Here is a 23,929-nt window from a genome sequence, read left to right as displayed (position 1 = left end):
TCAGGCTCCCTGCATGGGGCCTGCTTCTCCCTCTGCCTGTGCCTCTGCTTCTCTCTCTCTCTGTGTCTCTCATGATTAAAAAAAAAAAAATTGTATCCTACAACATCAATTTTCTAGCACTTGTCCTATGATCGCCTTACAGTTAAGTCATAATCCACCATGAGAGACTTAATCCCTGGAAATCATTCATGCTCCTTCCTCTTAGAATGTCACATGCTGGGAATGACTGTGTAGCCCAGGACTGCATAAACAATAGACTAATGAAGCCCATGCTCGGGTGGTACCCTGCACACGAAGACATGGAAGAGGGTACCCAGCAAAGCTCTGCTAACCCAAGAGAGGAACACAGAATCCTCAACCAATTCCAACCATATTCAACATTTTGCCATATTTGCTTTATTACCCCTCTCTTTTTTATTTAAATTAACTTTTTATTTTGGAATACTTTAAGATTTACAGAAAAGGTACATAGATAGTACAGAAAGTTCCCATGTACCTTTCCATCCAGTCTGCCCTAATGTTAATGCCTTACACACCACCATGATACATTTGCCAAAAGCAGGAAATCAACACTGGTGCATTAACTATGAACTAAACTCCAGACTTCAATATCCCGCCTCCTCCTACTTTTGACTCCAACTATTTTAAAACTAATTCCAGACATTATAATAGTTCATCCATAAATTCTTCAGGACACATCTCTAATGTATCAGACCACCCTTTCTGTTGCCCAAAATACACAGTGGGATTATTCCATTATGTTGGAAATGAGTGATATGTACAGGGTAAAGCTAAAAAACGTATTCAGCCAGTGATAAGCAAGATTCTTAATTGTAAAAAAAGCAAAAACAAACACACACACACACACAAAAAAATAAAAAAAAAAAAACATGGGTACAGTGATTTTGAAAGTTCCAAAATAACAACAAAACTTGAAAATTTAGAAAATATCTAGTTTGCAGATCAAAACTCCTCAAAGATATCCAGAACGTATACATACCTTACAATTATACTGCTGTTAAAGTAATAATAATGTGTTCAACAACAACAACAAAAAATGGCTCATTAAAATTTCTCCTAAAATTCTAGGAAAAAAAGATAGTAAACCTAAAAATATAAACACATTTACAGATTTTGGTCGAATTGTCATTAATACCCAAAAACCAATTTTGTTTCCCTGTAGTAAAAAGCATGTCACTGGTTATGAGTCAAAAACTGAATTTCCTGGTAAGTATTTTTCATATGCTGGTCAATTCTTAAATTCATCAAATTAAAATCCCAAGTCCATGTCATATACAACCTTCTCTATGAAGCCTTAACCAATTTCTCAATCAGATGCTCTCTCTTCCCTCAAATTTTTATTGAGAGTGGAAGAGACCGGGAATGTCAAAGGAATGATTCACCACCTTCCAGCGGTCACTTGGGTTTTTACTCAATTATTGCATTTATTTTAGTGCATACCATTTTATATTTGTCTCCCTCCTATCTTATTCATCTTTCCTGTGCCCCAAAATTCTCATTCATACCAAAAGTACCTATCATAAGACAGTGCACATAAAAGCTACTCCATAAATGAGTTTCAAATGCTCTTGATAAAAGGATACTCATCTAGAAAATTCCAATAAATCTAGCTAGCCAGTAGTATCACATCACAAATTTGAACTACAACTGTGCATATGCTATACGATCATAATTATAACAAAAGAAGCAGTAAATGAAAAAGTCACCTGCTTTCATATGTATTACTCAGGCAAGTAAGTAGTAGAACAGTCGACCATTAATGATCCCATAATGAAAGAATCAGATTGTCAACTGATCCAAGCAATGACTTACCAGAGGTATGGGAAAATGTGTTGCATACTGCAGGTGTCGCAGGAGGTCATAATTAGATGGAAAAATTAGCTCCCTGGGTTTTTCTCTCTTAAGCAACTTCTCACCATTAACCGACATTCTTCTGCCCAAGGAAGGGTTGGCATTCTCACAGGACTCTCCAGGCATGGGAGAAAAAATCTAAGTCATGTAAAACAAATGTTAGAGATTGTAAATGAAAGAGCGCAACACCAAAACACAGTACCACATACTAGAACTTCAAACACACAAGACACTCGTACACTATCTTTTCCTTAAACACTTAGAAACTATACAAAGAAATTTTGTTAATTTCCACAAAACTCATATTCAGATCAGCAGGAAGCTACCATTATCATCTCTCATTTTGGAGAGGAGAAAATGACAACCAAACACATGTAAGAATTGTGCAAAGTTATACTTCCCAGAGGACCAGAGACAACATCAGACTCATAGGTTAAGTGTTTCCTCATAGGGCTACATTTCCTACAAAAACATACACACAGAAATAATTAATAAAACTAATAAGTAACAGATATAAAAATTTTAGTCAGTATCCCAAACAGTATATTTTTTATAAAGCACCTCACTGAGATCCATAAGGAAGAAAATACTATACTTATACTGAGAAAAAGTAGAAAAAGTGTAACAAGTCCAGAGTCACGAGAGCTATTATTTAGAAACTGAACACCTACATAGCAAATCCACATGGACTGTCATGATGAAAATACTCTATTCATGTATTCCTGAGAGATGATGGTCTCAAAATGAACAAAAGAGTCACAGACAGTCAACTAGGAGGACAGGAGTGTTCTAATTTACAAAAGAGGCAATGCAACCAAAACCTCAGATGAACTGAAATGAGACAATTGTACAAGATGAATAACTGTTCCCCAGAAAGGAATATGGCAGGATCACATTTACATCACAAGTACACGAGTCATTCCAGTACACGGGGCAAGGAACAGTAGGATGGAGGAGACAAGCTGGGATAAGGGTAGGGAAGAGGGATTAATTAGTTCAATAAGAATTTGAAAGTTGAACCTACTGGAAATTCCGAACCAAAGTCAGTTTTAAAGTCATTCTTGTCTACTTCATCAAAAATATTAGTAGTTCCTGAGTCAATGCCCATATGCGCCATGATAGTCTGTTCCTAATAATTGCCAGAGAAAGAAAGTGACACTGTAAATTTTGTAGTTCATTAAAAAAATTGAAGCTAAAATATGACAGTGATGTTTTAAACCACCCTAGGTCTTTTCTCTCCCTAGTATCTGTATTTCCCCCCAAAAAAGAGAAGAAGCTTTAAGACATGCACTTCCTTTGCAGAGTCACATTCTTTATCCTCGTAAGATTTAACTTCCATGATACTTGGAAGAAAGAGCTCACAAAATTCCTGATTAAAAACGAACTGGCCATAATGTCCCTCCTTTATACCATTCCCAGTCACGCGCTTACAATCTTTCCTTATAGAAATCTCAGAATAAGCCCAAAAAAGAAGATACCAAGATATCCAAGAATAGAAAAGAAACAACAGAAACAAAGAAAAAGCATAAACACATAAAGCAACTTTAGTTTTTAGCCTTTTAGGACGACTTCTGTAGGCAAATTTGGAAACAACAGTATTTACATTAAGGAAATAATTTTTAATTCCTGCACCATTTAATCACTAAATCTTAAGAGCACAAACTGAATCTACACATGCAATTAATATTGTCAGATTTTTCAATTACAAGGATAACCAGTGTTTTAAAAAATATCATCACGGTGTATGCTTAGGCTCTTACAGAACCAGTATGAGGCTTGATTTTAAGGAACTGCCACAATCTCTCACCATTTTCTACTCTTTCCCTTTCCCACCTTCATGCTTTCTGCCTTGAAAACTTCTTTAAGTATCTGGAACAATGTCCAAAACACTAGAAATTGGCAGAAAATTATAAAGTCATACAGCATAAAATAATTTGTTGAAAAGAGTGATTCCACAACATTTAAGTTTTCATTAATTGGAAGGAAAATATTATGTTATGATCAAAACAGAATTTCCCATTTTGGAGGAAAAACAGAAGCAATGAATGAATTGGGGAAAAGATGTTCCTTAGAACAGGACCTTAGGCCAAAACTAGGCTGATTTTAAGGCACAATAAAGAAAAAGTGGAAATTAGAAATACTAAAATCAGAAGCATGTCATTCCTATCCAGTAAAAAAAGTTATGGACTGTCAAATCTATTCATTAGTAGTTTTAGAGTATCCAAAAGAATATTCTGGAGTGTATAAATTATTGTCCAAATGTTTTTTGCTAAGTAAGAAATAGAGATGAACAAGTTCTGTAACAGGAGAAAACAACTAGAATGTGATCACCCTTCCACCACCAAATAATCCTTCTCAAAGTGGTTTCCCAGCTGAGCGTTGTTTTCAAGGCTGGGGCACCATTCCCAGGGCCATACCTCCATTTTCATGTCATGATCCTTTGGGTAGTGTTCATCCACATTTTCTCCTGCTGGAGACCGAGGTCGGGTCGAGGCAGTGACTGACAAGTCTCCTCGAGATATGAGGGTGCACATGTATGCATCATGAGAAAAGACATCGTGTCGGATGAACTCACAAAAGAGCAGCACCAGATTCACAAATTCCACCTTTTCACATTCACTGTTTGGATCCGCTATCAAGAAACAAATCAAGATTTCAGGTCCCTTGACCCAGTAGAAAAAAAAAACACCAAATGAGAAGGCTAACGAGGGACACCTGGGTGACTCGGTCAGTTGAAGTATGCTTTGAGCTCAGGTGATGATCTCAGGGTGCTGGGATTGAGCCCCACATTGGGTTCCCTGCTCCGAGGGAAGTTGGCCTCTCCTCCTCCAGAAATACAAGAGGAGTTAGAGTAGCTAACTTCCACTCCTGACGATCTATTTTCTATTCTCTATGATCTCTTCTGTCCCTGCAATTTCCCGTTTCCTCTTCCATGTTTCGCTACAGCTCCCTACCTTCCAACCACCTGTGTGGCTCCAGCTCTTACTCTCTCCCTAGCCCAGAACAGCTATCAAGTAACTAAAGGAACCTCACCCAAGAGCATCATTCAACCCCAAACGAGGCCCTTCTTAGAGTTATCAGAAGCAGTACTATTTCCTGCTGCTTTACTTCCTTCTTCACAACAAACCTGTCCCTCCTGCCCCCTCCATTCAGTTTTCTCCCCTTTCTATCACTTTTCACTTTATGCCATTTTTCTGTTGTTTTAGCACTCTCTACCCTAAGATCCTCCCTACTGTACTTTATCACACGAAAGCCTCAGAATAAGATCAAGACCACTAACTACACATACATGATTTTAATTTTTTTTTTTTTTTTTTAGATTTTATTTATTTGTTTGAGTAACTGAGCACAGGCAAGGGGAGGGAGAAGCACACTCCCCACTGAGCAGGGAGCCCAATGACAGCCTCGATTCCAAGACCCTGGGATTATGACCTCAGCCAAGAGCAGACACCCAACCGAGCCACCCAAGCACCCCCTAAATGATTTTTTTAAGTGTCAATTTACAATATAAACCCATTGGGCTTATAATCCCCAAACCCTCGACTCCCCCACAAACAACCCCACTAGAAAAAGACAAAAGAATGGGAGATCAAAGAATATCCCATATAGTGTAGGCAAGCAGCCAAGCATCTGCACATTTCCTTGCATCAAGGACCTGGTTGTAAACTACTTTTGATTTCCCCCCCTTATCAGAATTTAGAAAATGAGAATTTTGAAACCAGTCGAAAAAGAGAAAATTCCTAATCACAACAGTGATTAGATAGTGAAACATCCCAGGACCTTAGCTCCTGTCTTTCAGTTAAGAAAGATCTAGAAAGGGAAGACTAGACCATCAAATAGTAGAGAATGAGACGGCTTATTTCTAAAATTTTAAAACTCTGAAAATTTTGAAGTCTTTGAATGTTACCGGATCTTTGAATTGCACAGAAATCTCCATTAAAAACATGCAACAAAATTTTGCTCAGTAAAATGTACATTATATCCAGCGCCAGGAACTTTTGACTAAGATGCAAGTAAGGAAGCAAAGAAGGAAAATTAGCTCCAATCTCTTATTTAAGATCTAGAAGAAGCAAAGAACTTTACTTACATAAGGAGGGGGCTTGTGTATCTAAAAACCTTAGAAGAACATTCTGGAAAACAGGCAAACTAGATCCAGCAAGAGAGGCTGAAGAAATGGACTCCTTCTCATCTAATACCTCTGATTCACCACATCTCTAAGATCAAAAATAAACAAGCAGAGTTAATTATAGGGGGCAATGAAGGCACAGTGGATCATGAATTTGTTAGTAATTTATGGACATTTAAATTCTCTGGGAAAACATGCAAAATTAATTGAGATTTCTGTACTTCTCCGCTATGCATCACATGCTATCAATCATATAATTTCTGAAAGTTAGGGGAAACTATCCCAGAACCATTCAAATGATTTCAAAGGACATCCATGAAAAACACCATTCATGTGAATTATAAACTCTGCACCACACGTTATAACTAGCCACTGAATACACAGCATAGTACGACAAACTACTCCTTATCCCTATGCTAAAATTGATAAAAATAATTTGAGGTTGTCTTTTTTTTGTCTTCAATTTTTAATAGCTCATGTTTAACTGGATATACTTCCCCTGAGAAATATTTGGACATGCTATTATTGAGTTTGATTTTGTGTGTGTGTGTGTTTTTACGAGATGAGTGTATTTAAGAGTATGTGCAGGGAGCACTGGGAAATGTGGTGTTGAATGAGAAAGCTAACATTATTCCTCTGATAAGATTCTTTCACTCATCATACTTCACCAATTAAGATCTCTCAGAACCTGTGGAGTCTGCACAGTTCATGAAACACATCTAGAGAAGCTGCTTACCTCCTGCATTCAAGATAGAACTTACTAGAAGACCACAAAACAAAAGCCCTCAGAACCCTTAATATCCTTTTGACCTTCTCATTTTCATGATCTATTCTTTAATACTAATATATTAATTACTACATTAAGATATTATTTCCCTAATCCATCCTCTCTTTGTGAAGGTCAAATTTTGAAAATGGTGATGTTCGACAGCAATCAATTACCTTAAACATCTCTGAGAGAATAAGTTTTTTAGACGTGGACACATTCACACCTATTAAAATTACAAAATAATCTGCGTGTGCCTCTTCTGAAAGTGACTGTGTGTGGGTCCACGGATGCATCCTAGAGCACACTGGAGGAAGGGATGCCCATGAGACACAACAACCCAGAAGGAGCAACAAAATTTGAGAAATTCAACTTTGGTTACTGAAGTCTGATCACCGCAATTCACTGTAGAATAATCTATCTACTCACAGAAGAAAGAGAAAAAAAAAAAGGGCAATGAAACACCTTTCCTAATCTACACACTGTAAATGGGCCATGTGTTTCACACTTCACTTAACCCAGTATCTTCAAGCCCCAACCTGAACAATGTGATTCTTTTTATTTGGTGAACAGTATTTTCCCAACAGGAGGGGAGAGAGAGAGGTCTATGGACATGTTCTTCCTATTTTATTTTTTAAGAGCTTCACAGGACACACTATTTTCAATAAGAGAGAACCAGCTATGTCCTCATCTACTCATACAACATTTTCTGAGCATCAACTATGCACTGAGCACTGTTCTGGGTGCCAAAGACAACACTCAAAAGGGTAGATGAGGTCCCTGTTGTCACGCTTAAGCTCCAGAGGGTGGTAGGCAGGCAGTAAACAGTAAGCCAACAAGGAGGGTAAAACAGAGTGATGTGAGAAAGAGTGCCTGAAGGGTGGGTGATGGAGGATCTTCCTGAGGAGGTGACATATGTTGAGCTACAAATGCTAGAAAGACACACTTCCTAAAATAAGAATGGCAGAAGGGAACTGGCCATGTAAAGAAACACCCAAAAGGAAACAGCAAGACAAAGGTCCCAAAGGCAGACACTGGTGTGGTGTGCTGAAGGCACAGGAGGGCCAAGGTGGCTGCGACTGTGACCCACGGGAGAAATACATGAGATGAGGAGGGAAAGCCAGGCCAGGGAGGCCCATGCAAGACTCTGTGGACACAGCAAGGAGCCATCAGGGGTCTGAGGAAGGGGACAACATGATCTGTTTCCAGTCTGAAAAAACTGCTCTGGGTGCTGTGAAGAGCAAAGCAAAAGACAAGCAAGGGAGCAGAGAAGAGAGGGCCCTGCAGCAGGTCCTGAGTGAGGGTGAGGGTGGGCCGGTCACACCACACACACCCCTTCTCCTGGCCATCCCTCTGGATCTTATGGGCAGATAAGGAGGCTAACTTAAAAATTTTCCCTCCAACAAAAGCTATTGTTTATCAAGTTAGCTTTGGGTTTTTTTCTTTTCCTTTATGATCTACTTCCACGGCTTTAAATGCTCTATCTGGGGCCAGTACACAATCTCAAAACTAATACATTGGTATTAGTAATCTCAAAATCAGAACTGCCTCAAGAAAATACTTCCACATCCACTAAAAATTATGTAGCTTTAAAATTCAAAAAGTTGTTTTATATTATATACATTTCCGTGGGTGTGTGTACATATTAAATGTATATAATACAAAACATATATATGTGCATGTGTTTCAACCTCATATAAGGAGAGGTCTTTGTTCTAAATCAGATGTGAAAGTTCTATTTTAAAAGATACAATTTTAAATTAGTCCAGAATATAAATTATTGGCTTCATCAACTTAGAACGATCTTATATGTCGTCCTTCTGTGAATTTGTACATTTTTCCTTAAAGAAGAAAAAAAAAAATAGCATAATGAGTAAGGAAAAAGAATCCTCTCCAAAACAGTTATTTTTAAATGATGGTGTTCGACAGCAGAAAGAAAACTGAACCTACCTCTGCCTCGATTTCCGCTTGCCTCTTCTCCAAGAGTTTTGCCACCGCCATGGCCCTGTGCTTGCCTGACCGTTTGCAGCTCACCGCCCATTCACACAGCAGCGTCACCACAGCTTCATCATTGGGAGCGACCTACAACCGAGAGAAATAGGTACCAGCCATGTCAAATGTCAAATGAAGTATTCACCCAATGAGAGGAAGCAAGTGATGTAATGTTTAAAGCTTTTAAAGCTTTCTTTAATTGAGCTTTCTTATATTCTATTATAGTTATTTTATTTATTTAATGTTTTAAAGATTTTTTTTTTTTTTAATTCATAAGAGACACAGAGAGAGAGGCAGACACAGGCAGAGGGAGAAGCAGGCTCCCTGCAGAGAACGGGATGTGCGGCTTGATCCCAGGACCTCGGGATCATGCCCTGAGCCGAAGGCAGACGCTCAACCGCTGAGCCACCCAGGTGCCCCCTATTATAGCTTATTTTAGAAAATGTTCCCTAATCTTTTTTAATTGAAGTATAAAGAGTAACACTAGAAGTAACAAGGAGAAATCACTTACTAGAACAGCTCAATCTATGACAATTTCAAGGGAATGAGAGTCTCCTTTGTACATGCCTTCATTTACATAGAATCATCACTCAATCTCACTGATCCTCCAGAACTCAACTGATGTTGATAAAGCCAAGAGAAAGGGAAACTGACCACTGAATATCCAGAAGTGCTGTTACCTATCCCAAGCCCTCACTCCACTGTTGACCCCCTCACACTCTCACACTCCAGCCTTGTTTACTACCTAATCCTTAACTTGCCAGGTTATCAAGTTGCCCAACAGGAAACTGAAGGGAACTGGAGAGGAAGCTAGAATACTGACCAAAGACTCACTGCATTAGAAACAACAAACATGAAAAATGGCAACCAAGCATCAAAAAAACAAAAAAAAAATTAAAAGCAGACACAGTTAACAGAGGACAATATATCCTGGGCCTATGTAGGGCTCAGCACTGCCATCAGAACTATAAGCTGTAGCTGCCACGGCCTAGAAATGGGAACCACAGACTGAGGATCAGAGGGGTCAAAGAAAGGTCACAGGAACCCAAGTGACATGAATTAGGGACAGGTAGGAGGAGGGAAGTCATGGGAGAAACCATCCTTTTATGTAACCAAGCCAACCAATGCAACATCAATCACAAGTTTTTGATATCTGTCCAAGTGTATAAACACTACGCCAGAAGAACTGGATAATTCACAGTATTGTTGTATTTATATGCTATTCGAAGAAGTCCCTAACTTTTTAGAATCCACAGCTCAATTGTGATTATAATCCTTGTAAACACACTCCCAGGAAAAATATGCAGATATATACACATAAATCTATGACAACTTTTAAGAAGGTTCACAGACTCTGAGAAGACACCCAGGAATCCTAGGATAAGAATCCCTGATCAGCTTGTACATACTAGCAAATAATCTAGATCATGAAAATCACTCTATTCCAAGATTCTTAGTCATCCTACCCAAAATCTGGCTGAACACATGTTGACTCATAACAAAGAAATGTTATCTAGGGCAGATCTCAAAAGCATCTCTGGGTCTCTTAATTTAAATTAAGAGAAATAATTCAATTAAAATATATAAAGGTTGAATATAACATTTAAAAAAGAAAGCGAACTAGAAGGAATGTTTGCCTGGATTCAAATAAATCCAGAGAAAAGTAAAAATATAAAAGTCAATTCAGTGAAGCATCACATGCTTAGACTTAGATTGTAGAGAACAAAGAAAGTTACCCTGAAAATACTACCATCAGTTTTTTTTTTTTAAGATTTTATTTATTTATTCATGAGAATACACAGAGAGGAGAGAGAGAGGCAGAGACACAGGCAGAGGGAGAAGCAGGCTCCATGCAGGGAGCCTGACGTGGGACTCGATCCTGCGACTCCAGGATCATGCCCTGGGCTGAAGATGGTGCTAAACCGCTGAGCCACCCGGGCTGCCCACTACCATCAGTTTTTAATAAATTAGTAATGTGCATCATATCCACATTTATAAAGTCTTCTGTATTTTATTCTACATCATTAAAACATGAAAAAAGGCTACAAAATAATAAATAACTGACTCACTCAACTTAAGTAATAGGCTTCTCTTGATGTAGAGAGGCATAGAATAGCACATATAAAGGAAACCACTTTTTTTTTTTAAACACAACCAGAGAGGACCACTGGTTTGGGGTAATGTACTAGAAAATAAGCCGTAGGAAGGAGTCCATTCACTTCCAAAAGCACTACTAAGTACCCATGCTAGACACTGAGGAAACAAAAATTTAAAAGATCTGACCCTGTTCTCTAAAAGTTCACCCTCTAGAAAGAAGAGCAGAAAAGACAACTAAATCATAAAGCTATGAGACATGGCGTGCCTGTCTGGCTCAGTCAGAGGAGCATGTGACTCTTGATCCTGGGGTCATAAGTCAAGCCCCATGTTGTGTATAGAGATTACTTATGCAAACAAATAAATAAATAAACCTTAAAAAAAAAGTTACAGGATGTTTTGACAACACGGAAGAAGAAGTAATTAAGCCCGCCTGTCTGCACCTTCCATATCTCATAGGGAATGAGTATCCGTCAATCCCATCTCACCGACATCTGAGATCATAAGTTGAAGACAGAAGGGCCCTGCAGTCCACCTGCTACAGCTATGGTCTAAATTTGTAATTATTAGAAAATAAGTTAATTAAGACAATCTAAGGAAAATGCTGCTAAAACATTCCATTCTTAAAATATAGAATTTTATTACAGGAATCTTCTTGTATTCGTATCAATTATATGCCTATAATCCATTTCCAACCAATAAATATTTTCCAATCCTGGCCAGATTCAAACAGTGCAAAGTCCACTCTTTTTTTGGAGTATCAGATAGACTGTCAAATAATGCCAGTCTTTCCTTAGGAGACTGGAGTAGTGGGGATGGAGGAATAGATAGGTTCTGTGCCTATTTTAAAATAAACAACAGTAAGAAAAATAAATAAATAAATAAATAAACAAACAAACAGTAAGATATTACTAAAGATGTTTTATTACTAACTTCTCAGAAAATCATACTGGAAAAATCAGGTCACATGATACTAACTTGAATGCAAACAATCCCAGCAAAACAAATAATTACATATTTATGTATTTGGGTCATAATGTACTTCATTACTTCTTTATTGCTGAAAAATTATTAGTGATAAAATATTCTTCTAGTTTCAGTGTATTTTTCTAGATAATTTCTCAATGAAAACTCCCCCTCCAACCTCTACTAATTACTACTAAGTTTTGATTCACATTTTAAGCTATTTTTACCAAGAGTCCTCTTCTAGATTCTGCTAACAAAAATGAGGATAACAAAAATGAGGATATCCATGAGCATATTTTGCTCTATGTACCCGTTCCAGGGAATATCCAACCAGACATGTTCAACGTGCATACAAACAGACCTCCCCGGCTCACACTCCCCACGTGCAGATCCTTGTACCCCTCCCTCCCTGCTCTGCATCAATCAACTTTTGTAAAATTAGAGGATTGCTTCCATTTGCCTGCCAGATGCTATCTTACAAATTAATTCAAATAACTGTCAACAGAACATCACAATTTCAAATATGTAAACTGAAGTGCATTCTCACCCTATAAACAAACTTCTAAGAATATTAAGCTCCATTTCTGTATTTTTTAAAGAAAAGATTTTATTTATTTATTCATGAGAGACACACAGAGAGGCAGAGACATAGGCAGAGGGAGAAGCCCAATCAATGTGGGACTCGATCCCAGGACCCGCGGGAGCACGACCTGAACCAAAGGCAGACGCTCAACCACTGACACACTGAGGTACCCCAAGCTCCATTTCTTTAAAACAATAATTATGTAAGTGCAATTTAGCAAATATGATTTTAACATATAATAACTTCAAGGCAAAAATTTGAGGCAATTTAGGAGTTCAAGATATGAACTACAATCCCAGTCTTCAATGAGATGACAAGTGGGACAGACATACATATATACCAATAATTTGGATGCATTAAAAAGGAAATGAAAATTGTCTCAGAAAGTCAACGTTGTTAACAGGAACAGAGAGAGAAGCCTGAAGAGAACATCTAGATGCTTCCTTTTAAACAGTGGTTTTTGAGAAAAATCTTGAAGAATGAGTTAAATTTCAAAACAGAGATAAACAAAAGGAGAAACAAGTATGTGGGAGACAGAATAACATCCCCCCCCCCCCAACCCCCAAGATGTCCACATGGTAAATCCAGGACATGTGAATACATTACCTGAAATGACAAAAGGGACTTTGTGGCTGCATTCAAGGTCAGGAGGTTGGGGGCAGGGGAGGCAGATTATCCTGGCTTTATTGGATGGAACTAACGTAATCACAGGGTTAGTTGTGAGGCAAAGAGATGTGACAAGAGAAGCAGGCGCCAGGTCAGGGAGAGACTGGAAGATGCTGTGCTGGTGGCTTTGGGGAGGGAGCAAGGGGACACAAGCTGAGGAATGCAGGTGGCTTCTAGAAGCTGGGAAACACGGAGAAAGAGTGGCCCCTATGACCCCCTAAGAATGCAGCCCGAGTGACACTTTTTTTTTTTCTTTTTAAAGATTTTATTTATTTATTCATGATAGTCACAGAGAGAGAGAGAGGCAGAGACACAGGCAGAGGGAGAAGCAGGCTCCATGCACCAGGAGCCCGATGTGGGATTCGATCCCGGGTCTCCAGGATCGCGCCCTGGGCCAAAGGCAGGCGCCAAACCGCTGCGCCACCCAGGGATCCCCCGAGTGACACTTTGATTAGAGCCCAGGTAACCTCCAGAACTACAAGAGAATAAATTTGTGCTGTTTTAAGCCACTAAATTTCTGACAACGTGGGATGGCAGCAATAGGAAATTACTCCAAACTAGTTTTAAACAAGTACATAAAAAGCGGCAAACACGGGTGTAGTTCAAGGAATTAGAAGAGCAGGACTAACTGGTTTGGTGGCAAATAAAGGAAGGCCACATATAGGTAAAAATCCGGGGGAACAGCTTAATGATACCACATTGCAAAAGAGTACCATGAAATAGGTAGAAGCCTCATTAATTCATTTACTAAGTAATCAGTAAGTGCATCTCGAATACCTACTGTGCCAGGGCCTTTTCTAGGTGCTAGATATAGAGTCTCACGTATTATTTTGTAGGAGTAAAACCTGCTGATTCCTTCTGGATGTGATTCCCACTATTTAACAAGGGCCTTAAAAATGTTCCTATCATTCGTTCCAAAAATTCAATCTCTGGAAATACAACCCGAGGAAATTGTCTTAAAGTAAGAGGACAGCAGTGCTCGGGTCATCAGGGAAACAGGACACTAAAACCCTCCCCCCCTTTCTAGACCCAGAAACTGACAGATTCCCTCTGAAATTTGAAGGAGGCACATAATGGAGTAAATCAGAGAAAACAGGGTGAGCTCACAGGCAGAGAAAGGGCTCTATGGGTGGTTCACAGGCCAGAGAATTTGTCTTTGGCGGTGGAACTATGGGTATTTTTGTGGTGTTTTATTTTTATGTCTATTTTTCTGCAAATGGTGAAATTTTGGGATCTAATTAAAGATGTATAAATAAGGAAGGCAGACTGGAGAGGCCTGCCAATGAACAAAGGAAACAGGAAGTCAAAGACGAGTGATTACCAGTAGGGCTCACATCCCCTAAGACAGCATTCACCCCTCTCAAGCAAGGTGGGCTCCCCGCTGGCCTGCCATCCTCTCTTCAGGGATTCAAGGACGCCATCCTCTCAGCTTCAATGCTACATTCTGCATTGGGGTCTTTGATAGATAATATGAAGACTTTAGGTAATTCTTTGGTCACAAGAAGAAAGGAAAAAAAAAATCACCCTATCAGGTACTGATAAGGTGCACTGCTTAGTGTTCCATCTCATAAAACATTTTGGATACTAAAAGACTAGCCCTGACCCGATGAAACTGTTTCTATTCTGATCAAAAATAATTTTGACTAGGTTTTCTGCAACATGTATTGCTTATTCTAGTCATTACTAAAATCTCAGCACTTGTAAGTGATCAAGACAGACGCAACAGAAATTAAGAACTGAAAGTTCTTGACCTTAAATAGAGGTCTTTTCGGTCATTTCTTTTTTTTTTTTTTTTTTAAGACTTATTTGAGAGAGAGGGGGGAGTGCATGCACACGTAGGCGCATGGGGAGACGGAGGGAGAACCCCAAGCAGACTCCTCACTGCCGGGCTTAATCTCAGGACCCTTACATCACGACCTGAGCTGAAATCAAGAGTTGGACACTTAACACTCTGAACCACCCAGGTGTCCCTCTTTCCATTTCTAATGAAAATTTAAAACATAAAATAACTTAGGATGGACTTAATAATCGGCCTCAAAATCATTAATAAAGATATCCTGGCAAATTTACAGGCAGTAATAAAGATAATTAACGTATATTGAGTACTTGCTCAATGTACAGCCAGACGTTGTGATAAATGTGTTTCAGGAGCTATTTCTTTTCATCTTTACTACATACGAGCTGCTTATCACTGTCATTTTACAGTTAAGGAACCCAGGGCATAAAGATGTTAAAGAGCTTGTCCTCGATCACTCAGATAATCCATAAAAAACTCTTGCCACAGATAAATCTTGGGAAATGAACTAAGTAAGGACAGCAACACTATGTGTCAGAAGAAGTCGGGAAGGTAACAGTGACCCACCTCCCCGAGTACACAACGGCCTTTGTGTGAGCTCCAAGTTTCTCTGGGCTCTTCTCCCTCGACTCCTGTCGCACAACATGAGCGTATCCTGCTCTCTGGTGCAGAATATCACTTCCATGAAATATGCATCTTTCACAACAGGGCCTCATGGTTATTAGATCTCCAGCTACCGGTTTCAAATAATCCATTAGGAAGTGGAGAAAACACCCCTGAGAGCTACTGAAGAAAAGTCCTTTACCATTTCAAACACTATAAAGGAGAGCTGGAGTCCAGGAGCGGTAACAGGCAGCTTTTCACATTGGTACGTCGTAAGAGACACCAAGACTTGGTGAACAGTCCGCAGCATGCACCCCGAGTCTACAACTACACAGAGGCAACTGGGACACAGAAGGATGAAAGAGACAGAGAGAAATTGAGGCCACGGTACATAAAATTAAGGCCAAACCAGGGGGTCGAGAATCTGAATTCTAGCCACGGCATAAATTAAAACATGTCATCCTGGCAACAATGATATTCACAGTTGCAAATTTCTGGCAGCAGGAAGTATCAGAAGTAATAGTTGAAAATATTTATCGAGTAGGCACTGGGTGTTTCCCACATATCATCTCTAATCTTGACAACAAACTCTGAAGCAGGTGTTGCTACCCCATTTGACAGATAAGAAGACTGAGGTTCAGAAGTTAAGACGGCCAAGGGCACAGAGACCTAAAGTGGCAGAATTAGGAGACCTAATTTCAAAGCCCATTCTTTCTGCTGCTCCCATCATCCCTGAATCAAGATCCCTGGAAGCACGAGGAACATCATGGCTATGGGAAAACCCCTCAAGCAGCTCACACACACAGCAGGAAGCCTCTTTCCAAGCCCCACTCCACCCAGCCACTATCACCCACTGTCACAGCCCGACTCCGCTCTCTCTAGGAACAAGTCAGACTCCTAATCAAATGGATGGGTATGCAGAGAATGAATTACCAAAGACTTTGCTCCCCCTCTAATACTTGCTAGGCCAGATACTCGTAGAAGTCAAGGATCTGTCTTTTTCATGGTTTTATTTTCAGCATCTACCACAGTGCCTACCACACGGTAGATTCAATCGGTGTTTTTAATCACAGAGTAAAAGCGACACTGCATTACATGAAACCAAAAGCGAAAACAAGGTAAGATGAGGGCAGACAATGGTGGGTGGAGTTTACATTTTATTCCCCTTCCCCAAAACACAGATGCACTTACTTACTATGGAAAGGTATCTGACAGTCTAACAGCTGATTAATTGGGAAGTACTAGATGTATTCTATTCCTAATTTAATGAGTCAGGGATGCTGACCCCACTATTTAGCATGATTCTGAAGGACTTAGCCAATGGGAAGGAGGAATAAATACTTGAAAGGATATGGCAACATTATTAGAGTTTACATCATTATCTTCCTCCAGAGAACTAGAAGAACTGGAGAAGGGGATCCCTGGGTGGCTCAGCGGTTTAGCGCCTGCCTTTGGCCCAGGGTGTGATCCTGGAGTCCCGGGATCGAGTCCCACATTGGGCTCCCCGCATGGAGCCTGCTTCTCCCTCTGCCTGTGTCTCTGCTTCTCTATCATGAAGGAAGAAGGAAGGAAGGAAGGAAGGAAGGAAGGAAGGAAGGAAGGAAGGAAGGAAGGAAGGAAGGAAGGAAGGAAGGAAGGAAGGAAGGAAGGAAGGAAGGAAGGAAAAGAAAGAAAAGAAAAGAAAAGAAAAGAAAAGAAAAGAAAAGAAAAGAAAAGAAAAGAAAAGAACTGGAGAACCAGAAAAACCTAGAAAACTAGAAGACTTTATTAGAATAAAAGAGCTGAGCATCATGACTAGAATGAAAACAAGCAAAAAGCGATAGACAATATTAAGCAGAGAGAAAAAGAAAATCCTGCAGAATAATTTTGTAGAATGTAACCCATTCATGTCTTCCAACCTGTTGCTAAGTGTTCATATTTGTCTACATAAACGCCCAGGAAAATATCCAAAGGACACGTTCCAACATGAACAGGCGTTACTGCTCACGTATAGAATGAGTGCCTGCTATATAGTATGCTCCATTCTAATACTTTCACTACGATGCTATGACTGTTAGGCAAACTGAGGCCTGAAGGTTAAATGGCTTGTTAAATGTGTCAAAGCTACCAGGTCACAGACCTAAGAGTCAAATCCATGCTATGTGCTCCACAGGAAGAGCTCGGATGCAAACATGCCCCCTTCTGGGGAGAAGAGTGAGAGAAAGGTCCAAGTTGTGGGTCAAAGGGCACTTCTTATAAAAAATGTATTCCAAGGATGCCTGGGTGGTTCAGTGGTTGAGCATCTGCCTTCGGTTCAGGTGATCCCAGGGTCCCGGGATCGAGTGCCGTGTCTGGCTCCCCGCAGGGAGCCTGCTTCTCCCTCTGCCTGTCTCTGCCTCTCTGTGTGCCTCTCACAAATAAATAAATAAAATCTTTCAAGAAATAAATGTATTCCATTCTATGTACATAAAAATCATAAGAAACCTGAAACTAATAACATTGTATCATTCTACGCTGTATTGTAAAAAACCTTGTACTTCAACAAAAAATATTTTTAAAAATCCCAATAAGAAATAATCACCATAATGAGAACAAACAAGACAATGAATGGATGGATACAAAATTCAAAAATCAGTAATGCCCTTCAAATAACAGCATTGTTCATTTGGCCTCATGAACTTTGGACACACCCACAATGGTAAAATACTGAAATCGTTATTAACTCTATAGCAAATCATCATCATTAATGGTGCTATCTACATCTACAGTAAAGATAATCCAAATGTGGAGATCCTCATCATCAAGGTCTGTCACATTCTTCTTTCCTGGAAAGAGTGGGTATAAACTTGATAGATTAAGTCTAATTCCATTCTTACTCAACCACTCAATAACCTAATGGCCTATAAAAACTAACCACAGGCCTTCTCTTCTGTTACAAACAAAGAAGGGAAAATAATTGACAACTACATCTGACAGTCAAGCTTCCTCCAGAAATTAGAAGATACTTGATGAGAGTGTTTGCTATTTTAAGAAATGTCTTAATATACTACTGATATTATGAAACGACACCATAAAAAGGAATGGGAAAAACCAATGACTCATTACCGTAAGCAACAGCAAACTCAAAAAACTTGAGATCAGATACTAAAATAAAGCTCTTCAATAGCTTTTTAATCTGAGCCTAATGGGACGTGTTTATAAATGTAATTAATCACTCTTAGTCAACATTAAACAAAATGGTCATATCTGGATTGAAATGTCATATTACAGCATCAATAAATAACACGGAATAATATATAGAGTAGTGAAATTAGCGAGTTATATGGCTTGCAACCTAAGGCACATTTACAGAAATCTGGATGAATTTCAAGAACTGCATTAAGTTAAATCGTGGTCTAAACTGCTACTAGGACATAAGCCTGTTGTACGTGATCACAAATAGCACTTACACGAAGGATCTCTGCAGAAAGCAGTAAGACTAAGACTGTTAACCACAGACCCAGAAGACACAATATTTAGATATAAGCAGTATCCACTTGTGACAAGTCTTTCTAAATACGAATGATAGATTCCCTGTGTAAATTTCCAAAAGATATTTAAGATGCCTGATATTTTGAAGAGGAAAAGGGCAGGTTTTCCTCCTCTCACATCCTTAGAATCAATGTTGATAGCCGTTAGGTCTTAGGACACCTAGGAAATGAATCTGCTCTTCTCCAGTTATATCATCAACATTTAAATAATAACACAAATGCAAAAAAATAGAGTTTTGAGAATGATACAATTGCATGATAACAGAAATCCTGCATGAGGCAGTACCTGGGTGGCTCAGTTGGTTAAGTGTTTGACTCTTGATTTCAGCCCGTCATGACCTCACGGTCATGAGATCAAGCCCAGGTTCAGGCTCCATTCTGGGTGTGGAGTCTACTTAAGATTCTCTCCCTCTGCCTCTCTGCACTCTCCGGCTTACGCACGCCCAAGAGCATATGTGCACACACACTCTATCTCTCTCTAAATAAAAATAAGTCATACACGAGATAAATTATAAAGTAACTCCCTCCAAAACTCCATGAAAAGTCTCTCCAGACTTAATAATCCAAAAGTCATCACTGTATGGTACAATATGCTTTCTACTTGCCTTTTATGAGAAATGAAGGGAACATACAGGTAAGAAGGGAAACACAAATTTTTAAAACATGGTACTAGGTTGATAAAGTCATCCAACCATGAAGATAACAACTGGCATTTACTAGGTGTTTATCCCAGGGTACCAAGTGAAGTGGATTCTAGTAGTAAGGCGCTGTACAGTGACAATGACCACAAGGGAACAAGTAACTAGCTGGAATCCACCCAGCTACTGGACAGCAAAGCCAGGACTCGAATCCAGGTCTGAAGTAGCCTCAAGTTTGTGATATTCTACAGGGGTCAGCTTGTTCAACTTGAAGATTTGGATTTTTCTAGCTTAAATATTGTTTATTATGTTGAAATTGTCAAGCCTTTAAAAATCAGAGATTGTTCCTGCAAATAAATATGCCAATATTAATATGGAAACTGTGGCAATTATAAAAGTTTTTCCCTCCTTTTTCCAAAATTACACCTGACACTTGTTTGTCCTCTATAGTTATCTGAAATAAAATGGTTTATTAAAAAGTGGGACAAGGAATGGAATGGACTAGTCAAAAGCTGAGTCCTCGGGGCACCTGGGTGCCTCAGTCAGTTGAGCATTCAGCTCCTGACCTCAGCTCAAGTCTTGATCTCAGAGTAGAAGTCCAGGCTTTATGCTGGGCTCCACACTGGGTGTGGAGCCTACTTAAAAATAAAAAAAATTAAAAAAAAAATAAATTTTAAATGAAAAATTTTTAAAGAAAGAGTTGGGTTCTAGAACCATTTAAGATTCTAATCCCTATTTTCCCACCAATGAGTTGGGTATGAGGTTGGACAATTTACTCATTTGCTCTACACCTTGGTTTACTCATCTGCTAAGTAGGATATAAAGAAAAAAGAATTTTAGACATGTGTCTCATTGGCCAGGGAAAAATTACATGAAATGACATAACACATTTAAAACAGGGCCAACTGTTAAAGGCTGAAGAAAAAAGACTCATATTAACATGCTCGAAAACAATCCAAGATGCCCACCACAATGTAAATGGATCCATTACTGACCCTTATCAATAACAGCAATGTCTAGATGTCTGGAGCTGCCATCCCCCCGCCCCGCCCCCAACCCTGTTAAATAATCACCCTTTCACTAATAGATTTACCTTAAGAAAGAAGAAAATGGTAGCTCTAAGAGATTGGCAATTCCCCCTTCAGGCGTCTAGTAGGACACAGCGTGACTTCTGCAGTACAATGTGCTTGGGCAGGGCTGTGACCAGCATTAACAATTCTAAAATTCAGCACATGCATCTCCACAGGAAGCCACCTAGGTATGTTTTCCTTGTTTGCTTAACTTTTGCCTCATTTGACTTTGTTATCTTGAGTCTTAATTTTTGAAAATGACTATTTCTTTTTTTTTTTTTTAAAGACTTTATTTATTTCTTTATGAGAGACAGAGAGAGGCAGAGAGGCAGAAGCAGGCTCCATGCAGGGAGCCCGATGCAGGACTCAATCCGGGTCTCCAGGATCACACCCTGGGCCGAAGGCAGCGCTAAACACTGAGCCGCCCTGGCTGCCCGAAAGTGACTTTTTCTTAAACATTAAAAAACAACAAAACCAAAGCCCTCCCCCCACCTCACCCCCCAAAAAACCCTAAGCATCAGAATGACCATAATCTCTTTTACTACATGGTAGTACTACAGCCACCTCACCTTGGTGGGCCAATCCCATCCAATTGCTTCCCCACTGAGGGTAAAGTCTTTGGGAAAATCCAAAAATGTAAAAAGTCTGACAGATCCTGGCTGTGCTTTATGGATTAATGGCTTGTGATGGCTAGTTGTGTGTGCATGTGCGTGTGCGTGTGTCCACAATAGTCCAAAGGGACCATATTCCTTCCATGTCTCTAGAGTTTAACTGCCTCCCTAACTATAAATCAGTTATAATACTAAGTAGTGTTCACTGAGTACTCATTTACACACTAGGCACTATAAGTATTTAAGGGTTTTATTGATATTGTTTCAGATCATTCTCATATCATCAGGAGGTAGAAATCCCATTTTACAAATGGGAAAATTGAGACTCATCAAGGTTAAGTGAATTGTACATAATGCCAAAGACAGGCACTACTACTAACCTACTGATTTCACAAGCTGAGACCTCTCCTGTCGGCCACACCCCTACTCTCCCTGCATTTTTTTCTTATATGTCTGAACCTGTACCATTGTTAAAGCCAACATATTGTATAGATTTTATTACTGCACTCACCCTTGCTCTTCTTACTCTTGCCCCACTTTTTTTTTTTTTTTTTAAGATTTTTATCCATCCATTTGAGAATGAGAGAGAGCATGAGCATGAGGAGATGTAGGGGAAGCAGAGGGAGAGGGAGAAGCAGACTCCCTGCTAAGCAGCGAGCCAGACACAGGGCTCAATTGGGATCATGACCTGAGCCCAAGGAAGACACTTAACCAACTGAAGACACCCAGGCGCACCCCCTACCAACCCTTCCAAACCCAGTCTCATAGAGGGCTTTCCTTTCCAGCTCACTGTCCCCAGCAGCTTTTATGTAAGCCCCCCAAAAACAAATTCAGTAAATATTTCCTGAGTACTTCTTGGGCCCCAGGCGTAGTGTTAAGCCCGAGCTGGCCAATAAAAGGAACACAGACTCTGACCTATGGGGCTACAGGCTAGCGGGAAGAAAAACATGGAACAAGCCCAGCAATGACAGAAACTGAGATTTTCCGTTGCATGGTGGCCCGAGTTCTTCAGCCACACTGATGCAGACCTGGTATGGCCCTGGAGGCCTGGGCCAGAGGTAAGACAGCTGCTCTCGACTCTGGGCCTATGCCATTCAAGTAAAAAGAAAAAATCAGTACGAACTCATCCCACCTATTCAGAGAATGCTTCGTGAATACTCTAAGCAGAAATGAAACAGTAAGTTATTTAGATGTTCAGGTTTGGGTGTGTGATGGTTTTGTTTAACAGCAGGGAAAGAGGAAAACATATGTGTTACTGCAGCTGCTCTGGCCTTTTCATTACTCAGGAAAAAGTCGGCTTCCTTGCATACCAAAGAGAGAAGTGAAAAGGCAGCTCTTCCTGCCATCTTTAGACTTTCCCTTCTATCCATGTCCCTGGGGGACTCAGAGATACAGCTACTTCTCCCTTCACGCCCAACACAAACAAGGGAAGAAGCCAACAGGAAGGAAGCGGTCTGGGTGCTCTGTGAGGCTGAAGGACACCTCATCTTCAGACTTGAGGTCGGCAAAGTGGTCCCCGCCTGTAGTGAGAGAAACTCACTTAGGACTTGGAATCAGGAGGTCCCCCCCAATTCCCAACAACAGTCCTTTGTGTGGACATCAGGCTTCTCTGCCTCCATCATCCATAGCACAAATGGTTCTTCTGAAACACTAAACAGGCAAATCCATAAGCCAAAGTATAAAACAGGTGCCAGGAGTTGCAAAGCGACAGGTGTCTGGGCAAACATGGCCAACAGACACACTGCTTGGTCTACGGAGTGTTTTAAGACTGAAAAGGTTTACATGTAAGTCTTGACATCCAAGTTCTCTTAAAATGTTGAATGATAAGACGACAGCAGGTCTGCATTCCCAACTAGAATCTGAGCCAGGGATCCCTGGGTGGCGCAGCGGTTTGGCGCCTGCCTTTGGCCCAGGGCGCAATCCTGGAGACCCGGGATCGAATCCCACATCAGGCTCCCGGTGCATGGAGCCTGCTTCTCCCTCTGCCTGTGTCTCTGCCTCTCTCTCTCTCTGTGACTAAAATAAATAGATAGATAGATAGATAGATAGATAGATAGATAGATAGATAGATAGATAGATAGATAGATAGAATCTGAGCCAGGCCACTCTGCTCAGAAATGGCATGCCCCCTCCCCAGTCGCCTCTCAGTGGCCCTGGATGCACCAGCCTACCATTAACTTGCACCACCTGCCTGAACCACCATGCAACACGAGTCTCTGAGCCCTGTCCTAAGCATTACAAGTTTTATATCTCACACTACACAGAATGAAAAATCAAGCAGCATAGATCTAGAATAAGGAAACCTTAAGTGTTTTGAGATGTATATTTTTACCTCATACAACAGTAGCCAAGCCCTAACAGAGAAGTAGCTGCTGAGGATAAGAGGGGGCAGCAGGGAAGGAGAGGGTAAAGGAATAACACAGTCCATGGACAATGAGTGGAAGCACTCTACAGGCCTGACAGTTCATCGTGGGGCACACTCTCACCCTCATGACCACAGAGTACAACCACAGGACAGGACGAAGGTTTCAAACACCTTCATCCTGTGCATTACCATTTTCAACAGCCTTTGACCAAATATCGAGACTAATGAAACACACAAATCTGAACTTCAGGTTCCGCATCCCATTGGTACAGC

The 23,929-nt window shown here is 40.1% G+C and overlaps 1 protein-coding gene across 6 annotated transcripts in view; it reads right to left on the bottom strand.

The window, feature by feature from the left end:
- MED12L (mediator complex subunit 12L) overlaps positions 1-23,929 on the bottom strand; it is a 319,956-nt gene that overhangs the window by 218,146 nt on the left and 77,881 nt on the right. For 4 of the 6 annotated variants that reach the window (XM_038571215.1, XM_038571217.1, XM_038571216.1 and 1 more), the window contains exons 11-15: positions 8,715-8,846; positions 5,960-6,086; positions 4,290-4,504; positions 2,897-3,001; positions 1,834-2,010 (exon numbers count right to left, since the gene is read on the bottom strand). In XM_038571215.1, the coding sequence (XP_038427143.1) occupies positions 1,834-2,010; positions 2,897-3,001; positions 4,290-4,504; positions 5,960-6,086; positions 8,715-8,846 (756 nt within the window). The remainder of the gene's footprint in view (positions 1-1,833; positions 2,011-2,896; positions 3,002-4,289; positions 4,505-5,959; positions 6,087-8,714; positions 8,847-23,929) is intronic. The other 2 variants (XM_038571219.1, XM_038571220.1) reach the window with 1 other exon arrangement.

Source organism: Canis lupus, chromosome 23 (assembly GCF_011100685.1).
Source record: "Canis lupus familiaris isolate Mischka breed German Shepherd chromosome 23, alternate assembly UU_Cfam_GSD_1.0, whole genome shotgun sequence".
Classification (NCBI taxonomy): Eukaryota; Metazoa; Chordata; class Mammalia; order Carnivora; family Canidae; genus Canis; species Canis lupus.
This window is presented reverse-complemented; position numbering and strand designations above follow the sequence as displayed.